Genomic DNA, 22733 nt, shown 5'->3' on the forward strand with positions numbered 1-22733 from the left:
ATATTGCCACAGGTTCCCTAGCCCTGGTTTATCCATACTGATTTATGACAGAACCTGAACCAAAGACATTGAAGTGCATATTTCAGTAAATCTTCTGGGGAAAGTACTTCTGTAATAATGAAGCAGTTGTAAGGTGCTTTTTTTCACTGCCTGTCAATGTTCCTGCTGTTGGGACCCACCTGTCTCAAGAGACAATGGAAGGTACTTCCAGGGGTAAAGTCAAACTGCTGCACTAACAGCACCGAAGTGACCTGCCTGGGGAGGAAGCCTGGGCAGTGTGTATGGAGGCTCTGGGCTGCCCAGACAAGAAGACACCCCCTTGGCCTTGCTGATGTGCTCCAAAGGAAAACAGAGCAATATATTTGGCACCAGCTTGGATGCAGGAGCTGCCAGGAGGAGGCTTACAAGGGACCATCCAACTGTCTTAGGGACTCCACTCTGGATTGTGCAGGGCTTACTCCTTAGCCTTTCCTTCTCCCAAAGATATCCCACAAGGCAGCAGAGGTTTAGGATTAGAGTTTTCCTTCTCCTAGATGGGCTACCTTCACAGGTTGACGAGTCCCATTTGCTCATGCCTATATACATACGTTCCTGTAAAGGTGCTTAAACCTCACAAGTGGCAGTGTCAAAAATGAACTGGAAAAGACAGGAACTTTGTTTCCTTGGAACAGCTCCACAACAATATGGCAAGTCAAAATAGTTCTGCAGTTGTCCTACCAGCTGTGTGGGCTGGCAAGGAACCAAGGCTGAAGCTCGTGCTGCTTGTTGCTTTCAGGGACTGAGTACATTGCGTTAGTACTTCTAACCCACAAAATAAGAATCTCACAAATGTTCCAACAAATGCCTTTGTTGTATTTGATTTGGAATATACATAGGAAAGAGGACATTCTCAGCAAACCTTAGAGATTAAATCAGAGTATTTTTTTAAAGTAATGATCATGTCTAAATCCCCTGCCATTTGTTAAAGGAGTGTAAAGCAAATGCAATAGTATTATGAGAGAAATTTCAAACATCCCTGAACCATTTATAAGACTGACATTAAGGGATCACCTAAAGTATGAATTCTGCATACTGGTATACAAATGTATCTGTTAACTGCTTAAGAATAGTATGCCTACCTTGTCTGCTATACTCATCTGACTCCCGGTGCACCAAGTCTTTTACCCGGTTTCCATACAGCAATCTGGAGGAATCATGATCAAACGCTTTCAAAGTTTCACTTGAGCTGTAGGACTTCTGTGTAGGAACTCTGCACTCATCGTTTTCTGTCGAAGAATTTGTGTAACGCCGTTCCTTGTCTCTTCTGCCCTTTGTCAGGGAGCAATAAGGTCTGCGTTCTTTCACATCCATGCTTCATTCCTTCTGTATGCACATCAGGCCAGATTACTTGAAATTCTGATCTACATTCAATTTAAGTCCACCTGTAAAAGGATTAAACAGATAATATATAATTTATATATTTGTATAATACTATACATGCATAATCGGGTATGTAAGTAACAGGAGCAAAACTACTAATCAAACTACATAAAGCTGACTTTTAGCTGTAATTGAACTGTATTTGAGAGAGACCAAAAAAGGTAATTATTTAACAGGATGACTGATATCTTAGCTGAGAGATCTTGGCCAATAAAGAAAATTACAGCATGAAACCCACAATCCTAAACTAGGGAGTTATTCCCACTGAATAAGTACAACTTGTTTCCAAGTAAACACACATAGGTTTGTATTATCTGGGTATAATCTACCACAAATTGCTGGTATGCTCTCTTAATGCCAACAAGCGAATACATCAGGGGTGGGAAATGCTTTCTGGCCAGAACACTAGAACCTTATCTTCACCACCCCTTGCAAGCCAAAGTTGGCAGGTGGGTGGCAATGCCCACCTGTCAATCACCTGGCATCACAGTGATTTGTTGCAACTTTGAAAGCGAGCAGAGCACTTTCAAACAGCCCTTTGTAAACTTCCTCATGCAGGGAACATTGTGTTTGAAAGCCTTGAGCAAGGTGTGCACCCACTGCACAACATTTCATAGGGGGATCTCACCCAAAAAACAATGTGGGGGCTGAAAGTGCCCTGGACCCTAGGAGCCGGCACCTATGCACAGAAACATATATGAATGTAACAGTGAAAGCAATTATGTGAATTTTCACTCAACAGGTAGAAAGCAATTTCTATGACACAATAATAATTTATTGTAGATTTTAAAATTTATGAAATGGGTTTTGCACAAATGACTGTGCCACTATTTTGCCTTGAGGCATAAAAAAACCTCTGAGAACTTAAATACCTGATAGTAGCTCATGAACAGGGCTGCTATTTCTTGTAGTAACATGCCATTTCTCCCACCCACCTTTTGTCTTCAGGAGGCAGAACCTAATGATATCTTTTTCCTCAGTGCTCCTTTCAGTATTAGATATTTGAAATATGCCACTTAATTAAAATACAAAGCTTGAGCAATGGAATGTGCCAGTTCCTATGCAAAAGAATATTACACTGAAATACAGAATTCATCACTACGCAATATCAAGCTGTGCTTCTTTCCTGTCCAACAAAAGAAATCTAAAATTCCTTTCTTTCTGCTCACTTATTGCCTTCAGAGCATTTTGTTTCAAACAAATTAATCAGTCATCTCCCTTAAACTGATCTGGAGTATTTATTTAATTTGCAATCATATTGTGATTCAGAATTCTAAGAGGAACAGGTCTTTCATCATCTTGTCTTATCAAAACTATTCTAGAGGGCTGAAATCCTTTCCTGTATGAATCTCAGGTTTTATATATGAAATACATATTGTGAATACTGAAATCACCCTTCTAAGAATTTTGTCACACAAAAATAATTTTGTTACATTTCAAAACTAGTAAGAAGCAGCATTTTCTCTTCATGCCGGAAGGTGTAGACCTCTTGCCCGAATGTCAACTCCTATGTATTAATACAAAAGTATTTCCAGTGCTTATCAGTGTACTACTCTGATAGAACAGGTATGATATTTCTTTTTATCGAAAATGTGCACTGCTCCAGAAGGAATTGAACTGATACCAATGGTTGAAAAGCCTGCCAACACCAATATCTTTAATACAACTTCTATATTATTCCCATATTTTCATCATCAGTGTCCATGTTTGTCCTGAATTTAATTGTTGAAAGTGGCCATCCTTCTCTGAGAAACAAGGTTTGTATTCCTGCTCCTTCCATCCATTATTATTTCAGTATCCCAGCTCACCTAGCTCCGTATCCAATAAGCTTCTTTCCTCATCAAAGCTCACTGCTGCTTCTAAATGTATCCATTCTAGGCTCTTTTCCCTTGCCACCCATTTTTCCAGTGCTACCCATATTGTGATCTTGCAATAGGAAACTGAAGGTATGCAACCATACCTTTAAAAATCCTTTAAAAATCCTTTTAAAGGAAGAAGAATGTATTTTGAAAGGGAGATATGTTGAGGCTACAATCAATAGAATCATTTCAAACCATTACACGTTTTCCCTTCTCAGATATCTTCCTTTCCCCTACAAAACAACGTAGGGGATGATGAGAGTAGTGGGTGGTATTTGGGAATTTTCCTTCCCAAACAAGGAAGAAAGTGCCTGGAGCCCCCACCCATCCTGTTTCATATGGTTTAATTTAGAAGCTGATAATGTTCCTAGCATTGCTTAACATGTCTAAAAAAAATTTTTTGGGGGGGGAGGCAAGTGTGTGACAGACAGAAGGACAAAAGCAAATCTTGTATAAAGGTAAAGGTACCCCTGACCGTTAGGCCCAGGCACAGACGACTCTGGGGTTGTGCGCTCATCTTGCTCTATAGGCCGAGGGAGCCGGCGTTTGTCCGCAGACAGCTTCCGGGTCATGTGGCCAGCATGACTAAGCCACTTCTGTTGAACCAGAGCAGTGCACGGAAATGCCGTTTACCTTCCCGCCGGAGCGGTACCTATTTATCTACTTGCACTTTGGCGTGCTTTCAAACTGCTAGGTGGGCAGGAGCTGGGACTGAACAATGGGAGCTCACCCCATCACGGGGATTCGAACCGCTGACCTTCTGATCAGCAAGCCCTAGGCTCAGTAGTTTAGACCAAAGCGCCACCCGCGTCCCTAAATCATGTACAGTGGTACCTTGGGTTACAGGCGTTTCAGGTTACAGACTCCGCTAACCCAGAAATAGTACCTTGGGTTAAGAACTTTGGTTCAGGATGAGAACAGAAATCATGCTCCGGCGGCGCGGCGGCAGTGGGAGGTCCCATTAGTGGTACCTCAGGTTAAGAACAGTTTCAGGTTAAGAATGGACCTCCAGAATGAATTGAGTTGTTAACCCAAGGTACCACTGTATACCTGTATGTAAATTAAGAATTCACAGAATTACTCTGTAGAAAATTTGCCCCTGGAAAAGAAAACCAACCAAGTGCTTTTCCATGTGGAAAGACAAACATCCAATATATATTTAGAAAGGCAGGCAGTCTGATAGTAAAAAGCTTTCTGCAGTGTACTACAGTACAAACACTCCTCTAGAAAGCTGCAAAAGAGGAGTTGAACTACAAAGCATGAATTTCTGCTAAATTTAGAAGGGTATTTAATGTTGAAACTTAGAGATTGTCAATCAGCAAAGGAGGTCAAGAAAAATAAAATGTGCTTCTGGCGTTTTAGTGTGGAGTTTCTTGAAACTGTTGGCTTTAAAAAAAATACTTTCAATACCACAATGCTGTCTCATTATTGCATGACATTTTCACCTTGTCATACTATGAACTTCTTCAAATTGAAGGCCCTTTTTCTCCGATCAAGAAATCAAAGTAGCTTCTCTACAGAGCAAACCAATGACAAATAACATGCAACTTTTAGAACTGAGGTTACAACTTTATGATAATTTTTTATGCCAAAAAGTACCTGAAAGGTAAGTGAATTTAAGTGCCAACAAACTTTGGTCAAACTTTAGTATGTTTTCATTTTCTTTCTTATCTCTATCATGAGGAGCATGTTCTAATGGGAGTTACCAAAATGCTTTGGCTATCTTCATAAGATAAGTGAAACCCCCCCAACAAAATTGCATCACTAACGATTTCAACAATTTAAATCGGTTTTTTTAAAACATGACATTAAAATGCTTCATTACAGATTTTTCCTATCTTTTGCTCTCACATGCAAAGAAGTGTAAAGATTACTAAACAGGTTCTCCACAATTAATGATATAACAGCACAACATAAATTGTTTGGTAGTTATTTTCATTGATCTTTGTAGTTTTAACTGTATTTTGAAACAATGTATGATGTTTCTTTTTATATTGTAAGCCATCTAGGAAATATTATTGATAGGTGTAATGGTTCTAAGGGGTTGCTCGTGCGTAAGCAGGTGCCTACCTCCCTGGCTGGGTGCAAACACCTGGCTGGGCTGCCAAAGTGAACCTCTTCTGTCCGGACAGCCACTCACCCATGGCTGACTCAATCGCTGGCAGAATCCGTCAGTGGGCGTTTCTTAAACTTATTCCAGCAAAGAAGTTCTTTGACGCCTAGTCTCCGCCTACCCTCTCTGCGCGAGAGCCTTCTGCGCAGGGAGGGCATGGGCAACAGAGGAACCCTACTCTCCCTGCTGGTCCCGGGCAAGGAGTCATGGGACCGCCTTGCCATTTCCCCCACCTGCCCCCCTTCTCCACTGGTGCTACGCTGATTCTCTTCCCCAGAAGATGGGCTGCTCCTCCCGATCCCTGGACGCTCTCTGGAATCCCTCTGGCTTTTGCGCTTCCCCTCCAGTACTGATGGCAGTTCCCTGACAATAGGTACTATTGATAGTTCTTGATAGGAACTCAGTTCCGGCACCTCTCTGGTGGGTTCCGTTGCCAGTATGAGAGAACAAGGGAGGTGTTTGTGGAAAGTTCCGGCACCCCTTTTTATAGAAAAATAGCAGTGATTAAAATAGCCAGGTGAATGATGCTCTATGAAATGCTTAATTCAGAATACTATTTCCAAAGATTAAATGTTTCATCTATAGTCATGACCTGAGGGGACCATTTCATTTACATGAATACTGTGTCAGAGGATGTTTCTTCAGCATTTTTTAAATTCTTTTTTTAGCACACGCACAAAGACACACTCAGCTATCTTTATATCAACTGTGTGAACTTCTATATCTAGCTGGGAACTATACATGCTTAGAAGCAGGCTTCTGCACATGTGGAGTCATTTCAGAGATTAAAATTCCATGCATATTCAATTTACAATACATAATAAAAAAGTAATGGGCCAAAATGGGTCAATAACTGAAAATGTGTTTTGTTTTGTTTTTTTAAAAAATAGATGATAAAATGATGTTTATTTCTTTATACTTTTATGTCACACGTTTCTTCCATCATGGAACGCAAGGTGGTGTATGTGTGGTTCCCATTGGGCCGCCTACCTAGACACTGACCAGCTATGGACCTGCTCAGGAGTAAGAATATGTAAATATATAGGAATATGTAAGTATTCAACCACTGGACTTTCGCCACCCAAAATATATACTTCCATTATACTAAATTAGGAAGAAGTCTGATTGCTCTGCTCCTAACCCCAAACACAACCAAGCTTTAAAAGGTAAGGTAACTCCAGTAATTATATTAATGGTTAAGTACAAAGTTTCAGATCTCTTTAGAAACCTCAATCTATTTTTTTTCTACAGCCTATTTACTGATATAGAGTTTGCCTATAATTAAAGTATATTAGAGGTAAGAAAAGGAGATGAAAATAGGGGATTTAATGGTTGGCTGTTAAAGAGGGGAAAATAACAATACTGTACTATATTGGTTCCACAGCGCTGCAAACATATATTATTATAACATGTATTTGAATTGTTGCTATGTAGATTAGGCATTGGGGTCATGTTACAGAGTGTTAACTGCAATATCCAGCTAAGTTTTTAGCATGCCTGCAGGCCTTTTAAACTTCTATGGAAAATTACAGCATTCACTTCAGAACAGTAGTTTCACCCACCAAGTTCCCTTAAGGATTATTATGGTTTGGCAACATGATGCCAGTTCCAGCTAATGCATATAATGCCCTCATCATCCTTCATATGCTTTGTATGTCCTCTGTAGGTTGTGTAGTTCTAAGAGAAAACATTTGGTTTAGATTCTTTTTTGTTTTTTTAAAAAAACCCAGCTAAATTTGGAAGGCAATAGCTAACAATACTGTATGGACATTCTGCCTTAAAAAAACACAGCCACACACAGAGAGAAAAATAAAATCTACAGTAAATCACAATTACAAATTCAAAATTGATGTTAATAACCATGCATCATATGGATAAAATCAACAGTGATTATAGCAATAGTTTACAAACTGGAGTAGGTTTCACACAGGAAACTTGGAGCAGAGTGGATAGCTGGCAGGTGGGATCTAAAATCTTTTTAAATGAAGAGATTGGCATATCCAATTGGCATATCCTTTAATATACGATGTTGCTGACTTGTAAGAGTACCAAACCAGCACCTCTTTCCAAGCACTTATATAGGATGCTATTATCTCCTTCATATCTTCTATTCACTAACAGTGGCTGAGATCAGTTTGATATCTCTCTTGTCTTCCAAAAACATCTTGTTTCTAGAACTTTTCACTCCGTCCTAGGTTTACAAAAGCCTTAATTCCTTAAATATCTCTCAGTGCCCCCTTTCATTATTTCAGTTTGCCTAATGACAAGGATTAATGCTACACAGATAAACCATCCATTTTCCTTTTACATTTTGATAGGGAAAACTACGAAGGAACAGAAGTCATGAATGAATGAATGAGTCTTTATTTGTATCAGCCATAGCAATAAAACAACAATACGATATATAGTGGACCCTCAGGTTACGTGAACGCAGCAACCCTGTTTTGCCGTGCGCGCATGCGAAGAAGCACTCAATTGTGCTGCGCACGTGCACAGAATGGTACCTCCGGTTACAAAGTTTTCAGGATGCGGCCGGGCTTGCAGAACGGATCCCATACGTAACCGGAGGTACCACTGTCAAAGAATAGAAATAAAAAGTCAATTATATAAAATACATTTTAGGGTTTTGAATGATTCCCCCCCCCCCCGGCCACAGCTATGAACGTATTACATTGCTAGTGTTTAAACTTCAGGTGTTCTCTAGTTATCTCTTAAACCAAAAACAAAAAGAGAGATTAAAATTAAAATAAACACATAAACAACAAAATATTGGTTGGTCGGAGCAATAATTTAAAACAAAAAACAACTGTATAAGATCACTTTTCCAAAACTGAGAGGGCAGGTGATCTCAACACAGGATAATCCTTTTAATCAAACTCCCTATTAAAAAGTGAATGTAATGTAAACACATCACAAGGCAACTTGCTTATTTCAGGCTGTTCTGCTCATGGAATTTCTTTGCTACTGCAGGAATCTGTTCTAAATATAGTGATAAATGTCATGTCTCTGCTCACTTGTGTAATAATGTATTAAGCCACTGATCAGTTCCAACATTCATTTTGAAATTGAAAAGCTTTTTCAAAAGCAACAGAAACAGATACTGTAAATTTATACAGATAAATTACTGAAAAATGAATATTGACAACTTCAAAATGTATTTGAGCAAATAATGAGCAAAATATATTGGAACAGAACTTTGTGGTGTGTATTTATGCTGCTCTGTTGCCAGTCTCTTCCTGCTTTATATAGGAAGAGATCTATAAAACTTTAAAGTGGTAAATTAAGTCATCAGAAGTCAAAATAGTCTTAGGAACAGAAGTATACAAGACAGTGCATTGTCTATTTTTAAAAGAAGACATAATATTGCATACTATTAGTCTTTTAAGCTTATTCTTTTGTGAATTTATTAATTATTAAGCAATAACCTCCTGGATATTATATATATATATAAAATATTAACATTCTCTCAACAACAGACTATATTTTCACATATAAAAAGGGCAAATAATAAACCAGTACAACTATGCTAACATGAAAAGCTTAAATAAAAACTGGAGTTTACATGATGGCACGGGAATTAAGAACTGGCCAGTTCCACACAAAAAAGGACACAATTCACATAACTAATCATCCATAAAACCTATTACAAATAAACACAAGAAAAATTCAAAACACATAGAAGAGTGATGGAATTTCCACTTCAGTGACTGATAAAGTGAGATATGTCAGAAATCAACTGAGCTGGAAAAATGATGCTCTGAAGAGGTGCTTAAAATGATCTGTAGCTATGGTCTACCATTAGTCAAACTGATGACTCTTAATACATGGATATTTCAGGTCATCATATCTAGAATCTTAAATATCAGAAGACTGTCTTCATGTACAAAATAGCCAAGTATGATTCTGAAGCCGGTATTCTGAATAAAGAAGCCCTGTCACGAGACCAAAGCAAAAACTCTCTCCAAGCCATCAACAACCCCTATATTTTAAGATTAATCAAATACAAAATAGCACATGATCTGTTTTCTCTTATTTTCCAGTGCTGCAAAATGCACAGGTGGTTAGGGTGTAAAGCTGTTCACCAAATGGGCTTGATCTTTAACAAGTACTGTACTAAATTTCACAGAAGGCTTGCTGGCACTCAGAATAGGTATCCCTTCTTCTCCTACCTCTCTCCCCTCTTACCCTTTTGAGTCAGAGGAACAGAGAAAGTCAGCAGAGGGGACTCCACAGGAACTGATGGAACAAGATTCTTTGGGCCTTGGACTACTAGTTTCATAATCCCCACTGAGAACTTTATTTACTGAAGGTATTTACACACACCTTCCTATTCAGAATTTCTAAACAGTGTACATAAAAAAATCGTGCAGAAAACATACAGAGAAGAAGAATTAATCATAAAAACAGAAATCTACCTTAGATTGCTTCCTGAAATAAGAAGCATTTGCCATGCACCTGACATTCAGCAAGGAGGGTGACTGACTAAGTTAGTTTATATCTTTTCATTGGTTTATAACATTTCCTTCTTGAGGAAAATTACTCTAATGACATCAAATATCTATCCTTCATGAAAAAGCAAAATTTATTGGGGTCTTTGGAGAACCCACAGCTTGTCTCCTTTCCTAGACCTAATTAAGTGGGCCTTCAACCAGGGGGAGGAATATGCTGCCTTGAGTTCTGTCAGGGAAAAAGGCAGGCTATAAATAACACCATCATCATCAGGTGCACTTGGCTCATCTCAGCTTTGTTTACTTTGAACAAAATTCAGTTTGCCTTGTAAGGAGGAGATAACTTAAACCACAATCCCACTACCACACTAACCAAAGCCTTGGTTTGGTTGCTACAACACACTGAGCTAAAAGAATGTAAACAAATTTGTAGAAATTTATATCTATATAAGAATTTATAGAAATCACATTTTTCTAAAAGAAAAGGTTGCATGCAAGTTAATTTCAAAACATCAGCTGTCCTAGAAAATGTAGCTGTTGTTGGCATCTGTCTGTCTTGCAAGACAATGAAGTATGCCTCTGAGGGTGAGCGCATGCCTGGGCAGTGTGTATGGAGGTCCTGGGCTGCCCAGATGACAACACCCACCCACCCCGGCCAGCGTTGCTGATGTGGTCCAAAGGAAAGCAGAGAGCAATACGTTTGGCACCAGCTAGGCTGCGGGAGTTGCCGGAAGGAGGCAGACAAGACACCATCCAACTGTCTTAGGGACTCCACTCTGGATTTGAGTAGGGTCACTCCTTAGCCATGACTTCTATTGAATATATCCTGCAAGGCAACTGAGGTTTATGATCAGAGTCTTCCTTCTCCTAGATGGGCTGTCTTCCCAGGTTGATGAGCCCCATCTGCCCCTTACTTCCCTCTACAGCATGGGGAGAAACTGCCTTCTTGACCATTGGACTCACTATTGGTCTCGTCTGCTCAATCCACCAGAGCTTGTCTGCCATTTAGGAGAAGTCTCTAACTTATTGAGGGTTTGAGACTGATTGGTTACCCTCACTTGATTAGTCAGCCAGTCAAATACGTTAAATGTGAGGCTGCTGTCACATGCTGACAGCTTCTAGGAGCCACAGGTGAGAACTGAGTGCAGGGTGGGGACCAAAGCTGGACAGACTACCCCAGAAAGAGCACAACATGTCTCCCACCGCAGGTACTACCCTTTCCTTAACACCCCATACACACGATAAAATGTAGTAAATATTAATTAATCCAGCATATACATAAGACTGAGTACTTATCTGTTCAGTTCAGGACCTACAAATTCAAATACTAGATTTTCTTATACCTTGTCTTTAAATAAACATTATATTTAATGAATATAGTCATTACAAGTGCCATAAAAATCTAAATTATCATAGATTTTCTTGTATTGCTTCAAAGCGATTTCACTTCAAAAGGGTACTTCAGAAAATTATGAAGCTGTTGAGAAAGCTTCAGTATGCAAACCAGTAACCATCAACAAACCATGCAAAACCACAGGGATGGATGGTAAGCATCATAATCATTCACAAATATTCACCAACTTTTAGTGGTCTCCACCATTTGAAGGGTTATAATTTTGAGAATTATTCTGTAAAATGCTTTCTTATAGAAACCAATTGTGAACTAATTTGTTTGGAAACACCAGCAGCAGCCTAGCAAATAACAGAACAGGGATTTCTGTAAGAGACGGACTGAGAAGAGCAACATGCGGGAAGACATTAAGAACTGATCATTTGATTTGACATTGGGGGATTATTTGATAATAGTTTGGGGTGGATTGGAAGGGATTTAGTCAAGAGGATTTGATTGCTAGGTTATTGTGGTATATTTTTGTGGAGAGTGAAAATGAAATCTGACTTCGATTTTAACAAGAGAGATTTGTCTAAGGACAGTATCTTTTTGCTTAAAGAAAAGGGAGAACTGACAGCGAGAGGCAGGATTGCTTGAGAAGCAGCAGTAAAATGACTCATTTGAGTGAAAGAGAATCGCATTCATGAGGGTTGAAAGGAATATGTGGGAGAAAGGCAGGTAGGAATGGTGGTGAAGGAGAAAGATGTTGAAATGCTATAGCCAAACAAAGGAAATGAAACAATACAAATGAAAGGGGAACAATTACTGTTCACTATAGAATAATAAAAATGGAGGAATGTGAACAATAAAACAGAAAGCTTACAACTATACCAGCAAATATAACAATGAAACAAAAACACAAAGCTAAGGTAGATCAAAAGACCTATCTTTATTTCAGCTCACAAAAGCACTTATTCCTTGGTGAATTTATTTATAGATTTATTTAATTTTAAAAAACGTATACCCCACACCTACTAACAAAAGCACTGAAGGCAGCTAACAAGCCACAATACAATAACATTATTCTAAAAATAAAACAATCCCCCAATTAAATACCATAATGCTTATTTTAAAAAAAACACAGTAACAATTCCAGCACAGCCAAGCACTAAACAAATTATCAGCCAAAGGTGTCTTTGAACAGTCATGTCTTTACCATACAGTGCCTTACTTGGAGAGGCATTCCACAGGACCTCTGCCACCACAGAGAATGTATTAGCCTTTGCTGCCATTAGCTGTGTCTCACAAAGTTAAGGTATCCAGAGAAAGGCTTCAGATGATGCTCAAGGCATGCATGGAGGAACATGAAGAAGGAGGTGGTACTTAAAAACAAGGGCCCTAAACTCATTAGAGCTTTGAAGGCTAACACTGGCACTTTGAAATAAGCCTAGCAATCACCAGGTTCAATGTGTATTAGATTGATGTAATTGAATCATAAGAACACAGGAAGAGCCTGCTGGATCAGGCCATTGGCCCTTCTAGCCCAGCATCCTGTTCTCACAGTGGATGACCAGATGCCTGTAGAAAACACTCAAGCAGGATGTGAGCACCACAGCACTTTTTCCTACTGCGGTTTCGAGAAACTGGTACCAAGACACATTGTTGCCTCAAACTGTAGAGGCAGAGCATAACAACCATGGGTATTGATAGCCCTCTACTCCATAAATTTGTCGAATCCTCTTTTGAAGCCATCATTGTTTTTGTGGGAGTGAGTTCTATAATTTAACTATGCCGTGCATGACAAAATACTTTCTTTTTTTCTGCTCCAAATCTTCCAACAATCAGCTTCACTGCATGTCTGCAAGTATGAGTGTGTGTTTTTGAGGGTTTTTTGGGGGGTGGTGAGACTTTTCTCTATCCACTTTCTCAATGCCATGCAAAATTTTATAAACTTATATAATGCCATTTTTCATTTGCCTTTTTTCTAAACTAAAATGTCACAAATGCTGCAACCTGGTTTAGAGGATATCAGTGGTTAGCAATCCTGCTGCTTCTGTCAGAGGCAGCAATGCTTTTGAATACCAGCTTCTGGGAAACATGGCAGGAGAGAGTTCTCTGGTGCTCAGGTCCTGCTTGTAGGTTTCCCCTGGGCATCTGGTTGGCCACTGTGAGAGCAGGATGCTGGACCAGCTGTGACTCCTGCATTGCAGGCAGTTGGACTAATGACCTTTGGGGTCCCTTCCAACTCTACAATTCTATGATTCTATGCATCTGGAATATTTACTATGATGTGTAATCTACTGGACATGTAAGAAATGCTAAATATTTTTGCTGCAATTCTGCCTATGTGGCTTATTCTAACTTTAATAGTTAACCAGCATATCAAACCACATATTTGTACGTAAATGTGGTTTACTCAACAGTGCCAGCAGTACACTTTCTTTCTTTCTTTCTTTCTTTTCTTCTCCTCAGTGCAGGAGGAATAGGATCGCTGAAACCTTCTTTCCCTTTTGCATAAACCATAGTTACATACAAACCTGAACCTCCCTTTTTACCAATAAACACACATTGTGGTTAATCTACTCTAAGCCAATGTAATCCTGCTGCTCAAAAATATTCTACATGCCTAGATGCTCTGCAACATTAGTAGTCTGAACAGGAGGTTATGATATCTATACTGTATAACAAAACTCCCTCAGGTGAGTAACTCGTGATAGGGGTTGCTTAATCCTTTTCCTACACACTTATTCTGCCTTGCATATGCCAAACACACATATACATACACACCCCAGGTTGTCTAATTATGTTTACCCAGCCAGCTCCTAAAAAAAAAAAAAAGGAACCTTTTAGGCCCTTATCAAATAAGAAATCTCATAATAAAAACTTCAAAAAGCAATGCAATATTCTGAATAAATAAGCAATGCAAATAATAGCTGGTACTTTTGGTGGGTGGAGTCGCAGCTCAGGCATGGGTACAAAAATACCCTGTGGAGTTGGGCTACAAAAAATATTGATAACAAATTTTGTTGGGGAGCACGGAAGTGCAGAATGTTACCTCCAGAAAGCTGATGTCCACAAAATAAACCCTCTGAGATAAAAACGAAACGAAACAAAAAACCTCAACTCAGATGGTGATACAATTGTGAACTTTGGATCAAGTCCTTTAAAATGTTTCTCAAGTATACAGAGTTTCTCTCTTGCATGCTCATTTATTTATCCTGCTCTTTTGTTTAACTGGATAAGATTAGTAGAAAGTGACACAAAGAGTTCCCTCCTGCTGCTTTTTTCTTTCCTTCATAATCCCCTCTCTGCAGGCACATTACTTTCCTCCAGCAGATGTGGCTTGCTCCCAGCCCTGGTAGAATTTCTGCCTCAAGAAACTGCAGCTTGGCTTCTACTAGTCTATGGATGAATATGGTCAACTGAGGAGGACTTGGGGTTTTCAGTCTCTCCCTCTCACACACACACTTTAAACACAAAGGCATTAGAATACGTGGTGTTTGGATATGTAAGAATGATTATATGGATTTTCATTTTACTATTGTTGTGTGAACACTCCAGAAGCTTGTGTATACCCTTCAAAATGATGTTGGCATGCATCTCGCAATGCAAGTCTTAAGATGACATATGGACAAAGGTAACAATGGAACCCATTGATGGGAAGCTCAGTTCTTTCACAGAATCTAAGCTCAGCGCCACCAAAATCAACGGATAGTAGTACTATATAAAGCTGGTGTGAAAATACATTCACATTTTATACTCTCAAAGCTATTTGGATACTGCATATTTTTGGAGGAGGTTTGAAGTAACTTCATGCAGTTTTAAATAACATTCATTCCATTATATAATTTCATTTATATTTTTTTGTATCTGACTGCTAAAACTGTAAACTCCGAACGAGTGATATTTGAGACAAATTGTTTGTACTTTCAATGTGTGGAAATTTCCTGATAAAATGAATGGAAAAGCTGTCTCAAAAGACATGCAAAGTTAATTATAACTGAGCAATTAAATCAGCATATTTCCAATATATGATTTAAAATGTTTCTATTTTATGTAATTCCAAAATTCAAGTATTAATATTGAATTAAATGGTACAGTCATTGTCAGATGTGATCTGATTTGCTCTAGTGAATCTCCATTGGATATATTTTTATACATTAAGGGAATCAAAGCATCTGGAAACTAAAGTCCTGTGATTATCTAAAGTACAGTAACTACACAAGCAGAACAATTTATTCCACAGTGACCATTACCAAATGCACTAATGCAGTGGTGCAAAATGACCAGAAAGGATGAACATAGCACCCAGCATCAATTCAAATCTTCCTTCTGAAAGTATAAAAGGCTACACACATCTTTTGAATTCTACTGAGGTAAATTAAAGTACAGTGGTACCTCTGGATGTGAACGGGATCCATTCCGGAGCCCTGTTCGCGTCCTGAAGCAAACGCAACACGCGACTGCGCATCTCGCCGCTTCTGTGCATGGGCGTGATGTCATTTTGAGCATCTGTGCATACGTGAGCGGCGAAACCCGGAAGTAATGCGCTCTGTTACTTCCGGGTTGCTGCAGAGCGCAACCTGAAAATATTCATCCCGAAGCTACTTCAACCCGAGTATGACTGTAATAAAATGGAGATGTTATGTATTTTTTAACCCAAACATTCAGTACAATACCTGGTTCACACAGAACCGTGCAAGCATGCTAGCTCCTAGAAAGGAGCCGCCCGTCCCTGCCTCAGTTGCTCTTCTGTAGTTCTTTCAGCTCTGCACAGCAGCTAAACTATTTGTCATCCAAACCTGGGATGGAACCAAAACAGGCATAGGCAAACTCGGCCCTCCAGATGTTTTGGGACTACAACTCCCGCCATCCCTAGCTAACAGGACCAGTGGTCAGGGATGATGGGAGTTGTAGTCCCAAAACATCTGGAGGGCCGAGTTTGCCTATGCCTGAACCAAAACTTTCCTTCCTCAACTACAACCAAGAACAAAACCTACAAATGAGGATTTACACCCATACCCCAACCCCTTTTTACAGTGGTACCTCTGGTTACGAACTTAATTCATCCCGGAGGTCCGTTCTTAACCTGAAACCATTCTTAACCTGAGGTACCACTTTAGCTAATGGGGTCTCCTGCTGCTGCAGCGGCGTGATTTCTGTTGTCATCCTGAAGTAAAGGTCTTAACCCGAGGTACTATTTCCGGGTTAGCGGAGGTACTACTGTACTTTCAAATAATAATCAGGTTTGATACTGATAGTGAAAAAGCAGACCATCTTCTGCTTTTAATAGATTGCTTGTTTATTTTTTAATAAAAAAACACAGGACAGTTTACACTGATTAAAATACAAACAAAACAGTTCTAAGCAGTCATGAAACAAAAAAGGCAGCAAGGTTTTCAAGATAGATAAAAACTATATATGTCCAAAAGGCCCAGGGGCAGGGCAGAAAGACTTCCTGGCACCAAAAGACAAGAAGATAGGTGTGTCTGTCTGTGGAGAGTATTTTATAATGGGATGCCACCAATGAGAGGACCTTCACTCTCTGTGGTCGTAATCTGCCTAGCCTCAGACTGTGAAAACACCATCTTCTGAAGATCTTAATGTATGGATAGTCACATCCTTTAGAGAGTATTCTGATGGTTGCATGTATACTACTATAAATAAACTGTAGCAATCTAGTATCCAAAGGCAGGTAAAGCAAATGTAATCTACTGACCTCACAATATAAGCTGCTGTGTCTTCACAGACAGAAGACAATATCTTATAAATATGTCCAGCATAAACACAAGTAAAATGAATTGACTTTACAGAACAGCATGGTTGAGTAGAACTTTTTAATGATTATTGATAATTTATTTCATTTTTCCCATTCTAGATAAGGCTTCATCCCAATTAAACCAACTAAGCATTGACTCCTCTTATGGAACAGGAAGGCGGGAGGCAGGCAGGAGGAGGAGTTAGACTGGAAAATGTTGAAATATGTTGTTATTTACCTCTGTGTTACAAAAAAACCTTTCAATTTATTATTAAGAAAACCAAACCACTATTATTATATCAAATGTTTGTTTTATGCATTGTACAATACCCTTGGAAAAAATTACCTGCCCAGACAACAAAGCCTTCAAAAAACCCTCTTTTGTTCCATTATTGAGTTTCTCAAAATCAGTGCTAAATCTCAACTTGAACCTCTTTGACCCAGATTCCTACAGGAAACAAGAATGGAAATAATCCTACATATGAAACCCTTTTGAGGGGGGAAGGAAACTAAATTCTTAAAGACAGTTTTGTGAAGGAAAGCCTTTGAAGTGTTACCAGGTCAGACATTTTGACAACAACAAAAATCTGTCTCTATGCTCCGTTGCTGCCACCAATGCTAACAATTATAAGCTTTCAGTGTTGTGAATAATTCAGAATCTCATCTGTTCCATTCAGTGTAAAGGCAATGTTGAGAGAACAAGGTCAGCCTCCTCCACCCTCCCAGCCACTGACTTTTCCACCCTGACACCAGTCTGATTGCATGATACCCCTAGTGTTTGACATACATTCCCTGACAGGTTCTTAACTGCAGTTAGTCTATTTAGCTTAACGTATAGGAAATAAGGGCACAATAAGATGACATGTTTCAGGGCTCTGGAATACAGTATCAGCATTCAGGCTTCCAAATATATTTCAAATAATTAAAACATAATGGGGCCACATTTCATTGGGTGGAAAATCTGACAGATGTCAGTCCACATATTGCATCAATGGAAGACTGTCTGGTTTCATAGCAACAGCATGACTTACATATGGTATATTAAAATAAACACTAACACTACAGTCACCTGGTTACCAGAAGCTAAACTTGTGAACAAGCCCTTTTGAGCTTGTTTAGGAAAAAACTACAAACTCCTGTCATTCAATCTTTAATTTTGTGATGGCAAAGTACATGGAATAATGGGCAGTATTCACACACGTTCTGCTTTACATTTTCTGCTGAAGATGACGTGTCACACAGAATAAGGAGGTTTTCATCAACCAATGAAATAAACTAAAAAAATTCCTTCCAGTAGCACCTTAAAGACCAACTAAGTTAGTTCTTGGTATGAGCTTTCGTGTGCATGCACACTTCTTCAAATACACTGTGTATCTGAAGAAGTGTGCATGCACACGAAAGCTCATACCAAGAACTAACTTAGTTGGTCTTTAAGGTGCTACTGGAAGGATTTTTTTTTATTTTGACTATGGCAGACCAACACGGCTACCTATCTACCAATGAAATAAACAATATACCATGGTGTTCAATAATATTTTCGTTGAAAGGCTTTGTTCAGATTAAGCATTATTTGGAAACACCCACTCAATGTATATATTCTAACTTCTCTCAAATAGCAAATACATAATAAATACTTTTATTTCAAGGAAGACAAATTGTAAGTTATTAATGTTCACCATTTTTGAAAGATGATAGAGATTAGCCAGATAAATTGTACAATATGGAAGCAGGTAGACACATCAGGCAATACCAATACAAAGTTAAAATATTTATACTGTTCTACAAAACTGCTCTTTTAGGTTTCTCACACCACTGTATAGCTTAACAGCAATCAAAGGTAATACTTACTCTACTTACTTACTAGCTATATAGATGCTATTTTTCAGCCAAGGCAAGTAATCTTTATTATTCATAGAGCCTCCTTCCTGCTCATTTTTATGACCTAATTTATATCCTCAAATCATTTGAATATATACAAATTCTCAAAAAAGCCCTTCATTGTTTTCCATACATGTAATTTTTTTGTTTGCATTTACTCCTCCCTTGCTTCCTCCCACATATTTCAGTGGCACCCATCCACTCATACTGTTAACACAGAACACTCATATACTCTCACTATTCAGACATGACAGCCTTACACACACACACACACACACACACACACACACACACACACACACACAATCTTAACAACCAGTCAGACACCGCTGCCTACTTCCTTCACAACTGCACATTTTAACCAACAATTCACAGCCCAGTCAGTCACCTAAACCTTTACTGGTTAAGTTGCCAATGTTTTCTCCTCATCTGTTGTAACTGCCATAAGCATTCCATAACACTTCAACAGCCTAAACAGCTAGGTCTTGTTGACAACATTAAGCCAGAGCACCTCATGACAACAGCAAGGCAGGTGGTATTACGTTAATGTCAAATTCACTTTTCTTTTTTTGAGTTTCTTTAATTTTTCAGAGAAAATCTGAAAATTTGCTAGCAGTGATTTGTGCCGCTGTTCGCTGGTGGTAAAGGACTTCTGCCATTGATGGAGAGGGATGTCTTCCTAATGCCCTTAGTGGAGTTGTGAGGCAGCAGGTGAATGCGGACTCCTAGTTCAGCACCATGCTAGTAAATGCCATGGCTGCTAAATACTTAGCATTCCAAATTAAACCATAATATAGAATAGATTTTTTTTTTTGAGGGGGGTACTGGGGTTCAGGGTATAACAAACCTGTTTTTAGCAGTTTTAGGTTTTATGTATTTATTTGTTTCAGTATGTAAAACCTGCACTTTCATAAAATACATCAAGGCAGCTTACTGTATAAAATACTGTATACAGCTTTACTGTATAAAATACAGTAAAATCAGTCTATATAAATATCCATAAAATGCAATTAAAAACCTCAGTAATGGATGAAAATTGTTAGGAACTTTGCCCCCTTTGCAGATTGATCGATTGGAAGAAGCACTTTCTCTCCTCATCCTAATCTGTAGCAGGATCTGTTCAGGCTGATGGAAGTTGGGGCCTTTAAAAGCAAATACTCTCCTAAACTGAGGTGGAAATCTATGGCCAGGACGGAAATGTGTTTCTTGATATTCATCCCACAACCTTAGGCCTGTCTTCCAGGCTTCTATAAGATGTTAGGGGCTTAAAATAAACCAATACCATTCACCATTATCCCCTCACCTACCTGATAGGCAAGCTAAATATTCATCAGATAGCACTTTCAATCAGAGTAGACAATACTGGATAGAGAGTACACGCAGCGGCCATTTTGCATGCACATGCTCATTGCTGCCAACCCAGAAGTGGCCTGAAAATGGGGGTGGTGGTGAAACAGGGTGGTCTTATGCACACTCTGCCAATATGGGGGGGGGGGGTCAGGAATGGAACCCCTGCACAAAATGGTCACCGTCTGTATAAGGAACCTTAATATGTTCAATGAAATAAGTAAAATGATGAACCACAACATGCAATGTAATCCATGCCTATGTCTATTAAAAAGATAGGATTTTGGAGGGGGGCGGGACTGCCCCAGGCAGCATCTACCCGACTTCTAGAATCAGAGATCCCTTTAGTTGGAAATTTTATGGATTGAACATTCTTTCTGTATTCAAAACATTTAGGCTAGTGTATAGAGGTACGTAAGAAAAATCAGTTATCCACTGCATGCAATCTACTTTAATAAATTATTTCAACCAATTTTGTAAAATACTTCACACACAGAAATTATGACCACTTAAGATATGATATTGTGTTATAAACAGATAATCTCTTTAAAAAATAACTCATAAAACTATGAATTGTAGCACACATATTATTACAGCCATTTGAATTTTCAATGAATTGCTCCATGACCATTAAAATAATGTCAATTTCTCCATATATAATTAAATTGTAAATCATACCTGGGTAATCCAGGTGCTCTCAAAACATGCTTGCCAAAACAGCTGTGTGTAATCAGCATCAGCAAATGGAGTGTAGTTCATGTGTAATCTGACCTACAGAACTTACAACTATGATTTCAGAGATGAGAAGACTCAGAATGAGCACAGTTCTTTTTTCATTAAAAAGGAAGAGAGATAATGAACATCCTGTTTTCCCTGCTCTATATTTCACAGCACAAGGCAGTATCGATCATGTCCATAAGATGATAATATATTAAAGATGAGTGAAACACATCAACAGGTTGTCTGTTGCAAGCAATCTTAATTTTACTACCCAGATGCAAGTAATAATAGTAGTGATCAGAAGAGACATTAATTCCCAGCAACTGTCACAATGATCTACTGAATAATCACAGGAGCTTAGTCTGCAACTATTTTGCAGGTATACAATTGATGATTTCTATTGGTGAACCCAACATTATTCACAGATATGTTAGAGTCTTAAAGGAGAAACAATCTTCTGCAGTCCTACTGAGCTATGATACTACAGGAGATATAATAAGGACGTGGATTTAACTGGTGAAGGGTTGGTCAGGGGCCTGAGCAAAGTTTTAACATCCGCTATAAGGTACAATATAGGTGTTTAATGTGTGTGTTTATCATGCAAAGTATTCACTGAGCCAGACTACAGTGTAACAATAAAGGCCAGCTTGTTGCCATTGCAAATGTGTTCTTTGATAAACTGCTAGCAAATACTCCACATAAAAATACACTGCACCTACCCGGTGCATACAATAGCGGTGTTATCGGGTATTGTGCTTTTTCCAGCTACTCTTGGTGACCAAAGAAACACACAGTAGGGTAGTACCAAGGTACACATATTTTACTACATGCTACAAAAGGCAAAAACCTGTGATGTTGGGCTCCACCCTATTAGATATTTCCAATGAACAGTTTAGCACACTATTGTTCAACTAATTAAAGCTATTTTTATATAAAAAATAAACAGAAAATGTTTGCGCATCACAAAAACTCATAATAATGGTTATCATAAACATGCAGATAACACCTACTTCTCTCCTCCCCTAAAGAAAGTGGGAGCAGGAAACTGTATTCCTTGGTTTAGTATTACGTTGGACCTGGGAATTGTGCTTTCTTTCCCTCCAAACAATCCAGAATGTTAAGTCAAAGCTTGCTGTTTGTTTTTTGTTTTTGTATTTTTATTAAAGATTTTCTTGGTTTACAAAAGTATGCGCAATGTCTCTCTTTTTTTCCAAGTAACATTTTTTACAGATCAGTTTCATTTGTTGAGACATTAGGAAGAAAAGGGGGAAAGAGGTGGAGGGGGGAAAGGTGAGTGGGGGTGGGGTTTGAGTGGCGATATTTCTATTTTACTTAATATATGTGGGGTTTTGTGTCAGCGTCACTTGTGTAGGTTCTCTGCTATTCACTTGTGTTCCTTTGGTGGTGAGAGAGGTTGGGGTTGGCCTGGGGTGTGGTTGTTTGTTTGTGATTGGCTGGGGTCAAGGTTTGCTGTCGACTTACCAATTGTGGTTTGTTTGGAACAAAACATATCATGATATCTGCTTCAAAGTAAGCCAAGGCTGCTCCCACTCCCTCTTGGGGAGAAGTAGGTGTCATCTGCATGCTCACAATAAACCATAATAAACTCTAATTTACTGTTACATACAAACAGAACCATTGCACAATGGGGCAAAGAGGAACTTCAATCTGAAAGAGAACTGATGTATAGGGCTCTGCCTAAGACTGACTGTTAAAGAAACATCAGAGTTCTGCTCCCGTCTTCAGCCTTTGAACTCTGATCAAGTCATTTTCTGTGACGGTCAGCACACCCATCAAAACACAAGTATTCATGGATTTAAACCAGGATTACTATCAGATGACTCAAAACTAATCTTAATAT

General features: G+C 38.9%; 1 protein-coding gene across 27 annotated transcripts in view; it reads right to left on the reverse strand.

Annotated features, from left to right (window-relative positions):
* TENM3 (teneurin transmembrane protein 3) overlaps positions 1-22733 on the reverse strand; it is a 1319439-nt gene that overhangs the window by 329100 nt on the left and 967606 nt on the right. For 26 of the 27 annotated variants that reach the window (XM_081208578.1, XM_081208577.1, XM_081208575.1 and 23 more), the window contains one exon: positions 1119-1421. In XM_081208578.1, the coding sequence (XP_081064704.1) occupies positions 1119-1350 (232 nt within the window). In that variant the 5' untranslated portion in view covers positions 1351-1421. Of the gene's footprint in view, positions 1-1118; positions 1422-22733 lie in introns of those variants that run through there. The other variant, XM_081208561.1, reaches the window with a different exon arrangement.

The sequence above is a fragment of the Podarcis bocagei genome, assembly GCF_964188305.1.
Source record: "Podarcis bocagei genome assembly, chromosome: 9".
Lineage (NCBI taxonomy): Eukaryota > Metazoa > Chordata > Lepidosauria > Squamata > Lacertidae > Podarcis > Podarcis bocagei.